This window comes from Cnephaeus nilssonii (assembly GCF_951640355.1).
Source record: "Cnephaeus nilssonii genome assembly, chromosome: 6".
Lineage (NCBI taxonomy): Eukaryota > Metazoa > Chordata > Mammalia > Chiroptera > Vespertilionidae > Cnephaeus > Cnephaeus nilssonii.
This window is the reverse complement of record NC_137077.1, coordinates 5,847,597-5,858,853: the sequence shown is the minus strand read 5'-3', so window position 1 is coordinate 5,858,853 and position 11,257 is coordinate 5,847,597. Positions and strand designations below refer to the sequence as shown.

The window sequence follows — 11,257 nt, the reverse complement described above, 5'->3', positions numbered from 1 at the left end:
TGCCCGGGCGGCCATGCCCCTGCTGGGCTGCTCTCCGGGCTCTGGGTGATAAGCTCGCCAGGGACCCCGCCCACAGCCCCCTCTGTGGTGATGCGATTCCAACGGGGGGGGGGGGGGGGGGCGGGGGCAGGCAATGGCGGACCCTCCACGGGCCTGCCTAGTAGGCATTCTCCAGGGGCCAGGAGGTGGCAGCACCGGTTTCACCCGTGATGGGCACGCACCGCCAGCTCAGCTCCCTCCAGGCTGTGAGGCAGAGGGAGTGGGGCGGCCCGTCGCCTGTGGCAGGAGGCAGGCCGATCTCTCCACAGACCCGTCAGAGGAAGAAATGAGACAGACACCCCCAGCCAGGGGCCAGACCTCAGCGCTGGAATGTGACAATTTATTTGGGGAGCAAGAAGCTTTCCACCCCCCTTCCTGGCATTGATACAATATCAAAGAGCAGCAGAACAAAACGTACAAGACGAGAGTAATCAGCACGAACCCCCCTCCCCCAACCCAGAAACAACCGAATCCAGAACAGAACCGAAACCCACACCCGAAACAGGCCGTCTTCTCCCCCCGCAGCCTCTGGGGCAGGGGCAGGTGGACGGGGGCCCCTCATGCAGGGGGGCCTGCCGATTCCCCGTTTCCTCTCTTTAACCACTGGAGCAAAGTTTAGCCAGCTGGGAGCTGGATGGTTGAACCACAGACAAAGGCAACAACACTTCATTTTTAAAATGAGAAAGAGAAAAGAGAGTGCCCTCCCCAAATATAGAGCTATATATGTATATTTTATATATATAGAATTCATCCGTGCACAATTCATTAAATGAGCTTTTCAAAAATTAAAAAAAATTATAAGATACATTTCTTTAGGCCTTTGTGTTTTTAAATTAAAACCAAAAAGAAGTCTCCATCTCCACTCTGGCCAAAGCCGGGGGCGGGCCCCAGAACCGTTCCTTCTATGCTGGCCTCTTGTGAAGGGTCCCCCATTACCATCAGCCCCCCATTACCATCAGCCCCCCTTTGCCTGGCGGAAGCATTGCACACAGTAGGGGCTCACTCATTATTGGAGTGAGGCGCTGACTCCTTGGGGGGGGGGGCACCTGCAGGCCTGGGAGGTGGGTTCTCAGTCCCCATCCAGCTGCCCATTTGGATCTTGGTGACTGTCAGCAAGATGGGTCAGGCTGGGAGACCCGCTCCTGCAGTTTGAGGCCGTGGTTCTGGGCTTTCTGAGTCTGAGAGGAGATGCAGATAGAAAAAACAAAAACCTTGAAACACTTTCCTTTTTTTAAAGTGATTCCTAAACCATACAAGCCCCCAGCTGCCGTGGGCTAGTGCATCGCGTGGAGCTGACAGGTGGGGCTCCACGTCCGGGGGGCCAAGTGCAAAACCAAACCAACCCCATGACCCCAAAGGTGGGAGACGGCGTGCTCACCCGGGTCCCAGAGCCCAGGAAGGCTGGTGGCGGCTCACCTCCACACTCACGCCCGAGCCAACACTTCCTACTCCGGGCCGACCCCTCACCCAGGACCCCTGGCTCAGGGGCAGCCTGCCAGCTCTCTGGTGGCCCCAGGGCCCAGCATTTAAAGGGGCTTTAAAAATGCCAAAGGCCAGAACAGCCCCATGAAGCATCTCTGCCTCTAGGAGCCGTTTCCATAAATGGGGCGATCCCTCCAACCCTGCCCAGCTCACAATGAGGCTGGGGACTTGACCGTCACCTCTCCGGAGCAGAGGAAGGGCGGAACTCAGGGTGACCCTGACCCCTCTGCAGGGTGAGAACAAAAGGGGCTGTGGGAGGCGGGAGGCCCAGGGCCAGCAACCTCAACCACCACTTACCTAACCCTCAGCCGCTGCCTGGACACCAGCCGTGCTTTACAGAGGCCTTGCTCCCCATACACCCATTTCACAGATGGGCAAATGAGGGTCAGAGAGGGGAACACAGGGATGGTCCCAACTTCCCATCTCAAACCAGAGACACCAAACCTCACCTGTTTCCTATGACATGTGGGTAGGAAGGGGTGGCATTAAGGGGACATGACCGATGCCCCAGCCGATACTTGAACATGGGGGATCGGCTGTGGGGGTATTTCACATGTAAAAATAAAGCAAACCAGACTGCAACTTCTGCTTGGTAATTAGGCAAGTGGGAAAGCAGCAAGGGGGGAGGGCCCATGGGAGGCTGATCCGTGCAAGAGTGTGTGGGTGCTTCCGGCCCCTGCCCCCAGCCACCCCGGGAGGGAGGTAAGGAGGGCTGTTTGCTCGTGACACCGCCCACGTGGGCCCCCAGGGAGCTGCTCATCTCCGAGCAGTGTGCATGCGTGCCTCTGCAAGGCTAGGGGTCAGGCTAGCAACCCACCCACCAGTGGAAAGAGAAGGGGTAGGCATTCCCTTCTCTCCATGGTAACCCCCAATCCCTTAGGGTCACCACCTAAGTCTCCCAGAGTCCACAGCTCTGTCTTCCTGAAGCCCGTACCCCCACCCTGGCCAGGGAAGCGCAGGGGAGTCTTGGTCTTTGGGTGATGGGGAGGGAGACGTCCCCCATGGGGTGGGAGTGGTAGGGACCGGATGGCCCGACAAGCGAAGGAACGGAGGAGAGCAAGACACCCAACGGCACCTCTCACCAGCCTCCTGGAGAAGTCGCCAACGGTGGGCCCCGGCGACGGTGGGACGCCCCATTGCCTGCCCCCCTCCCCAAATCTCAGCTCCATGTGCTTGGCCCCTGCAGCTTTCGGCTCCTTCCCTCGGAACCAGCTGTCACCCCTTCCTTGGAGGAGGGCAGGCCTGGGTCTGGGCCAGGGGGAGGGCTCACTGCCTCACCAGGAAGGCAGGCAGCAGCCACAGTGGGCCCGCCCCCCATTCCTGCCCTCACATTGCCACCTCACCTGTGCAATCACTGCGTTACCAGTTTTTCTTTAAATATCTTTCTCCCCTCCCTCCCCAGCCCCATAGGAACCCCACAATATTTTTTTCTATTTCTTTTTTATCCTCTTTTTTGTTTTTTGCAAAACTAATTCTTTCACTTTCCTGTCATAAAATCACCTCTGAAAACACAACTTCTTTACAAAAAAAGTCACGAATGACACAGACTCTCAGGAAAACACATTTCTATGGTCTCTGGGGACACCCGGAACTGACACCCAGGTGGGCGCTCACCTGGGGTGCGGGGTCGGGGAATCACCTCCAAGGACAGAGGAGAAAACCAGCCCTTATTTGGGGGGCAGCCAATTGGCACTTGGACAGCCACAGAGCCAACACTAAGGGCAGGTGGGAGGGTCCGGGAGTGCCAGCCCCCCAAACCCTCTGAGGGCCTCGCTCTGCACCCTGGGGTGGGGAGGGCCAGAGGCCAGGCCGTAGCCCCTGGTGGGAGACGAAAGAACGAGTCCTCCCACACTTCCTGTTCCCTAATTGGATTCCCTTTCTGCCTCCTCCTACCGTCTGCCATCACGCTCAGAGCTGACACCTGTCACCGCACACACCAGGGAGCGACACCGAGCCTCCCACAGGGCACAGGGCGTGCCCCTCATGCCGAACTGTGACAGCCAGTGGCCCAGGCACCTCCCCCAGCGCACCAGACCCCGGGCCCTGCAAACCCTTGCTCTTCCGAAGAACACAGGCCCCCCTTCGGCCTGCCTGTCCTCCCAGTGTCTGGATTAAAACTGGGCTTTGGTCTCTGCCACTGGCACGGACGCCGCAGCGCCCTGGCAGCAGCGGGAGAAAGCTGCCCAGGGCACAGGCCTCCCGCTGCTTCGAGCAGGCTGCGCCGTGAAAGCCTCAGTGGTCAGAAGCAGGCGAGAGGGGGCGAGGAGCGGGAGACCCGGAACACAGTGCCAGGCTCCCTCCCCCACAGCACCCAGGAGGACGGGGACGCTCGGACGGGGTCTCCCTTCGCTACTCCAGGCCCCACCATGCCACGTGCGCAGCCAGAGGCCTGGCCAGTCAGCCTGACCCCCCGAGGGAGAGGGCGTGGGGTGCACGCCCCAGCACACCGGGCCGGGAGGCAGGCCTGGCGGCCTCCACAGGCCCAGCTGGTGGCAAGGGAAGGTCCAGGCCTTCGACGACCCTGTCTGAGGAACCCGAGTGCCGCCTGGAAAGCCTGGACCCGCGCCGGTGCACACACGGCAACACACGCACAGCAAGTGGCTGCACACGCACACGCACGCGCACGCGCACGCGCACGCGCAGGGCTGGAAGTGTCCGGCAGGTTCTGGTAGCACCTTTGGTCGTGAACTGAAGGGGCCTTTAGCCGCTGGGAGGCTGAGGCAGGTGAGGTCCTGCCAGACAGGGGTTAGGAGAGAGGTGGGTGGGGCCTAAAGGAGCTGGAGTCTCCTCCAGAAGTGGGCAGACCCATGCTCTGGGCACTGCCACCCTCATTGGGCTCCTCAACCCGTCTGGGCTCTGCCATCCCTGCCCTTCTGCCCGGGCACCTGGAGGAAGGAAAGGAATGGTGCCCATGCTGGGAGGGGTCTCCTCAGGGGCCCCTCGGCTGCCCGGTTAGCACCGAGAAATCAGATGCTGCGCGCGTGAGCTGGAAGCAAGCTGGGGAGGCAGGGCAGGGCGTGGAGGCGGCAGCTGAACCCCAGGTTCTGGGACATCCTAGGAGCCGCCCAGTGGGCCCCACTGTGCATGGGGAGAGGGGTGCCACGTGACAAGAGGACTTGCCAGTGCCTCTGCCCCACTGCAGCCCTAATCTGGTCCAGGACTGACCCCACTGGGCGTCAGGGGTTCCAACTGCCCACCCATCCCAGGGGTAACATTGAGCCACTGGAAACAAGCAAAGCACAGGCAGGTGTCTGAGGGTGGGGGTGGGAGCAAGAGTGTGACCTTTGGCAGGAGGGCCCCCCCAAGCCTCCTCCTTGCTGGAGCCCCCTCACTTGCTCACCCCACTGCTGCCGCCCCCACCAGCAGAGCCTGCTACCCCAGCAGCCACCTTCTCGAAATCCTCAGGGTTGCAGAACTCCTTGATAGTGACGGTCAGGAGGTTGCTGGTGACGTCGGTGACGACCACATTGGAGCAGGGTGACATCTCAGGGCGCCAGTCCCCAGCCTCCGGCTCAGAGGCGCCCGCGGGCTCGGGGGCGGGGGGAGGCTCCTGGCTGGCAGATGGAGTGGCGCTGGGAGAGGCTCGCTTGCTGGTGGCTGCCGACTCGGGAGAGATGGACAGGTCGAGCACCTCTGGCTCCTGCCAGTCGGGGGCAGATGGGCTCATGGTCTCGGGGAGCAGTTTGGGGGGTGAGTCGTCAGGGTCAGAGGAGGACTGTGGTGCTGGCGAGGGGCAGCCGGAGGAGCTGGAGCTGCGGGCATCATAGGAGGCAGCGGGGGCCGCCAGGAGCAGCCCCGGGGCGGTGGGGGCGGCGAGGTCGGCCTTGCTGGCGGGCGGGGCCGGCAGGGGGCCGGGCGCGGGCGGCTTGTTGTACAGCGCCAAGGTGCCGAACTTCATGTGGCGGATCTGCGTGCGCAGGATGCTCTCGCTGAACTTCTTGCTCTTGCCGATGACTCGGTTCCGAGAGGGGACTTTGGGTCGGGCAAGGTTTCCGGCCCCCTGCCCAGCACCCCCTCCGCCTGTGCCTTTGTCGATGACCTTCAGGTTCAGGATGATGCGGTTCCGCTTGGGCTCCCGAGGCTTCACCTTGCGATTGATGATGCGCACGGTCTCCGAGAAAGGCGAGATGGGCGGGCGCAGGCCCGGGCTGCCCCCCTGGGGGTCTGGGCGGGGCAGGGGGCGGCGGGACATGCGGTGGCAGCGGCGGATGTCCTTTTTGAGCCGGTGCACGGCCGCGCTGGAGTGCAGCTTGGGCGAGGAGGCGCTGGCGCTGGGCTTGACAGAGAAGTGCACATCGCTGATGCGGAGGGCCTCGGCCTGGGCCCGCGCCTGTGGGTACAGGGAGGGGTTGGTGCGGCTCAGCTTCCTGCTGCCCTCCTCTGGACACCCCTGCGCCAGCCACTCACACAAACGGGCTCATTAAACGACCCTGAGCACTCAGGACCATCGCTCTGCTCCTGACCCACCTTAGAGACAAAAGGAGACTCACAGGGGAAGCAAGTGCACGCGATTCCGGGGGCAGATCGGACCTAGTCCAGCCCCGGCTGAGACCCACACCAGGTGGGCAAGCTCAGCCAGGGGCCCGGCCTGGGCCTGGAGGCAGGCGGTGGGGGCTGCCCTTGCTGACAGGAGTGTCAACACTTGGGACACTGCACAGAGAACAGCCTTTTGCCCGGAAGCCCTGGACTAACCCCGCTCTGTGAAGGAGCCCAGCCGGCCCGGCCCTTCTCCGCACCAATTCTTGGGGACAGAAAGGAGGGAGGCCCCCCCCCCCCCCCCCGCTTCCCTCTGCACCCCAGCCCGTGATCTATTCGCAGGGTCCCAAATTCCCATGGTCCCGCTGCCTTTGAACAGGCGGCACGCCAGCTTGGACTGCATGGGACAGACCACTTCACAGTCTCTGCACTAACATGGTGGGCGCAGGGCAGCTGAGCAGTCTGTGGGCAGCCAGCCACTGCACCCCCCGGTGTGAAGCCTGTTCCCTCCAGGGCTCTGCGGCAGCTCCCCTGTACATCGTGGGACACGTGGGCGTGGCAGGGCCCCAGAGCCCCCAGGTTCAGAGCAAGGGGCTCACAAGGCCTATCAGCTGACCTCCGTGGCCCGTCTATCCTTCCTCCACTGGGGAGGGCTGACGAGGACGTGCAGCTGAGTGGGGCCACAACTAGGAACGCACAGCCTCCACCAGGGGGCTGGCTCCTCGGGGAAGACACGTTACAGGCAGTTAGGCTGCAGGGACTTGATACAATAAAGTGTGGGCCCAGACAAGCAGATAGGGGCCCAGGTCCTGGAGGACGAAGCCTGAGGAGCGCCCTGGTCCTTCGAGTCTGACTGGGCCCCAGGTGGTTGCAGGGGCCCGAGGCCTGCTGAAGGGGCGCTGTGAGACAGTGGGGGCAGAGTCGGCAGGGAGAGGTGCAGAGTGGGAGTTCATCCTGGAGCCCACACTCTTAGCCACTCCCCAGGGACTGTCCGTCACCGCTGGACTCCGTCAGAACCATTATTACAGAGGTCCAAGGGCTCAGGCGATATGCAGAGGGGAACCGCTCCGCTCTGGGGGGGATCAGGCAGAACCAGGATCCCCTAAGCTCCAGCGGGGTTGAACCTGCAAAAGGCCCTACTTGCTTTCCCCTGCCTTTGGAAAGCAATGGCTGCAGAGAGGGTGGAGGTGGCTGACTGGTCTGTATCCTACAGACACCTAGCTCCTGGTAGGACAGGGGGCTCTTTCAGGGGTACACCCCAGCTCCTAGTGGGGCAGGGGACTCTAGGGCGTAACTGCATTCATCCAGGTGGGAGATGGTGGTGGCCAAGAAAAGGCCACATTCCCATAGTCTGTGAGCTCCCTGGGAGCGGGATCTGTGGTTTGGGGTCCTTTCACCTCACCACATACCACCACTGGATGCTTAACCAGTACCTGGGAGGTAGCCTGCACCGCCCTTACACAAGACTACGTTGTATTTGACCACAACCCCCGAAGAGGTGTTTTCTGACTTACTTGCTGAGTAAGGAAGGATGTATTTTTCATTAAAATGCGGGAGAAGTACACTTTAACGCCAGGCCCTCCCAGACACTTAGGGCCTGCCGTGTTGCTTGGTCAACAACCCTTTCAGCCACTAGGTGGCAGCACACAGCGCCTGGCCTTCCCCTGCCAGGGCTACCAGCAACTTGCTCCCAGCCAGTACCCGGTTCCCTTAGAGCCATTCCCAGACAAAGGCAGGGGAAAGCAAGTAGGGCCTTTTGCAGGTTCAACCCCGCTGGAGCTTAGGGGATCCTGGCTCTGCCTGATCCCCCCCAGAGCGGAGCGGTTCCCCTCTGCATATCGCCTGAGCCCTTGGACCTCTGTAATAATGGTTCTGACAGAGTCCAGCGGTGACGGACAGTCCCTAGGGAGTGGCTAAGAGTGTGGGCAAACATAGCTCCAGGATGAACTCCCAGCTCAGTGGGCCTCCCGGGCCTCTTTCCCTCTGTGCAGTCACAGCAGGGCCCACCACAGCGGCTCCTTGGCCATCACTGATGTTACCTGCTTAGCACAGCGCCTGGCAAGCAGCAAGTAATCAATACTAATTTATCTGTGCTGATGAGCAATAAGGTATGGTTCCCAAACTTTCTGTGAGAAACATTTCTTCCTTTATAATTCCTAAATACAGGATAGGGCAAAAGTGGGTTCAGAGTTGTGACTATATGAAAGTTTACTTTTGTATTATTTTCCATATGAACAACTGTAAATCTACTTTTGCCCCACCAAGTACAATTTTCTTTTTTAAAAATGGCAACCACAGCCGACGTCCCGTGTTTATAGTATTCTGACCGGGTGACAGGCATGGCTCGGAGGAACCCCTCTGGCCTGTTTTCTGTGTGTAAATGGGGATAATGTGATCTACTTCCTGGGCTCCTGTTCCCTTCAGAAAGTGCAGGCTTACTACACACATTGCCTCTCAGTGACTCACAGGGCATTGGGTTCAGATCAAGCTGATCTCCGTCACCCAGTCAAGGCCTTCTCATCCGCTTCTGCACCCCGTCCCTTCATGGTTTCCTGTGTGTGCTTTCCCACCTTGCCCCTTACTCTGATGTGTACTCTCTGAAGGACAGGGTGAAGAAAAGGACAGGATGAAGTTATGAAGCTGGGTGATGGGATCTCAGGTAAGTCAATTCCCCTCCATGGGCCTTGACTTTCTCATCTGTGAAATGGAGATAATACTCCCCACTTCATAGAGTGTTGAGAGTATTAAAGGAGACAATCCATGTGGGGACTCAGCATTGCATTAGGCCCACAGCCAGCTCAGGAACTAAAACTATTAAAAAGAAAAAAAAAAGGCATTTTGTGAATCAGTATTTGTCATTACTCGCTTCACCGCTAGAGGGTGCTCCAGCAGCGCTGAGAGGCGGTCACACCAGCCCTCTAGCTACTCTGCATAATTGCTCCTAAGAAGCATCAAGGGTTAAGGCTGCTTCATGGACCCCCCAAGACATGTGTAGATCAGGGGCCCGGGGTTTCAGAAACATGTCATTCTGGAAACCAACATTTCTTTCACTTCTGCTTTAAATCCCAAGCAAGTCCTTAGACAAGTCCTTCTGGGTGGGGAGGCGGGGCTGGAGACGCCCACCCCACGCTGGCTGGGCTGTGAGCCTTTTGGATAGATGGGCGATTCTGAGCTTCTGCATTCTGCACACCTCTCCTCTGCAGAGTCCTCACTGCCCTTCCTGTACCAACCGCCACGAAGTCGCAGGCCGTCAGGGTGGGAAGGGGCCCGGGGACGATCTTAGCGCTAACACGGAGACGGCCGTTGCCCAGGGAAGCCCACTTGCAGCCTTGCCTGCCATCTTGCCTTCCCCTTTCCAGACTCTGTTCTTTCTCACCAAAAAAATAACATAAAATAAAATATCCCCAAACTAAGATGGCTTCCTCAGGAGCTAGGTCTCCCTCCCTTGCCAAGGCTCCTGGGCTATGCTTTCACTCCCCTCCTCTCAGTTCTCATTAGGGCCTCCAGAAAGAGCCAGAGGCAGGAAGGAACTGAGGCTCAGGGCCCCGAAGCCAGTGGCCCAGCCTGGGGGATGAACTCAAAAGTGAAGTGACTTAAGGTCAAATTCAAGCTGAATCCCTCAGTGAGGAGGGAAGGCATGCAGAACGAATTCCGAGAGAGAGGGAAGCTGGGGGCAGGTGGCCTCCCCTGCCTCTCCCTGTTCCCTGCCATGAGGGAGCCCACATTCATTCTCCCCCTGGGGTCTCACTCCAGGCGGAGCGCAAGGAGATGGCTCCAGGCTGGGGAAGAGGAAGGCTCTCGGGTGCAGAAGGGGCCTCCCTGCCACCAGCTCAGGTGGGCAGCCCCCACCTGCTTCACCCACCTCCTTCCCGGAGCCCTGCTGGCCTCCCCAAAGCCTGATTTTGTCAGCGAGGACGATCCCCCTCCCGGCTCCCAACTTCCACAACCCTCTGGCTGAAGCCAGAACAGGCCGGGGTCGCTGCCAGGGGCTCACAACCACCCCCGGCCCAGCTGGGGCCCGTCTGGAAAGGCCCGCCCGCCTGGGCGGCCGCCGATCTCTCCCTCCCTTGCAGGCCCCGCGCTGCGCCGGGGCTAGAGGCCCGAGAAGGGGCTGCTGGGGCTGGGCCAGGTTACCTTCAGGAGGAAAGTTTTGGGTTTGGGTCCCCTCTTCTTGGGCCCATACAGCTCACGCTCCCTCTCCCTGCGGCGGAGAAACGCAAAAGGTTAAAAAGAGCCCCTTCCCGGGCCCCACTCGGTGCTGCCCTCCCGGCTGCCCCGTTCCCCCGCGCGGCGCCCCGGCCGCGCCTCGGCCCCGCCGCCCCTGCCAGCTTCCCAAACTCACTTCTGCTCGAAGGCGGCGATGAGCCTCGAGTCCAGGATGTTCTCCTCGGGCTCCCAAGTGCTGTACCTGCCGAGTCACACATGCAGAACATGCAAATGAGGACCGGAGGCAGCGGCACATGCGAGGGAGCAAACGTGAGCGCCCCCCCCCCCCGCCCCGGAAAAAAGGCCTGGCGTACCCTGCCTCCCCTCCCCCCTCGTCCCTGGACCCCGCGACACTCACTTGATGGCCCACCCCTTCCATTTCACCAGGTACTCGATGCGTCCCTGAAAAACAGGGGGGGAAAAGGGGAAAGTGGGGGTGGGGAGGATGCGGGGACCCGAGGAGGCGCCGGCGTGGGGGTGGGCGCGGGAGCCCGGGTTAGCGGGACCGCAGCGCCCCGATGGCCCGCGGGCCGGCCAGCGGCGGTGGGACACGGCGTCCCGCCCCGGGAGGCGGCTCACCTTTCTAATCCGCCGTTTGATGATGGATTCCGCCGCGAAGACCCGCTCGCCCACTGCAGACAGCTCCATCTTGCTCAGCGGCACCCACAGCCCATAATACTCCCTGCTCCCGCGGCCGGTGCTGCACCGCTCGCGCACGCGCTGCAGCGCACAGGCCCCGACGGGCGGGCGCGCGGCGGGGCGCGCGCTCGCGCTCCAGCTGCGGACCGTCACGTGACCCTTCGGGCGGGCGCGCCGTTGCCAGGACTTCCCCCTCCCCCGGGGCCGTTGCTATGGAAAGTGAGAGCACGCGGGGCGGGGGCGCGCGCTGGCTCTTAAAGGGGCCTCGCCGGTCTGCGGGAGCCCTGGCACGGAGTCGGGTGGATGCTGGGCTTGTGGGAAGCTGGGCTCTGCAGTCTTACATCTCCCATTCCCCTCTCCATCTTCCCGGCCCCGGAAAGCCGACAACGTCTCCCTCCTTTTAACCCTACCCCCC

At 61.0% G+C, this 11,257-nt stretch overlaps 1 protein-coding gene across 1 annotated transcript; it reads right to left on the bottom strand.

Moving 5' to 3' along the window:
* Positions 1-365: 365 nt before the first annotated feature.
* On the bottom strand, positions 366-10,932 carry CBX6 (chromobox 6). Its single transcript, XM_079774423.1, has 5 exons — positions 10,783-10,932; positions 10,562-10,605; positions 10,340-10,405; positions 10,132-10,198; positions 366-5,851 (listed from the first exon to the last, which is right to left on the bottom strand). Exons 1-5 carry the CDS (start codon positions 10,849-10,851, stop codon positions 4,850-4,852), a joined length of 1,248 nt encoding a protein of 415 aa, XP_079630549.1. The 5' UTR covers positions 10,852-10,932; the 3' UTR covers positions 366-4,849.
* Positions 10,933-11,257: the final 325 nt, after the last annotated feature.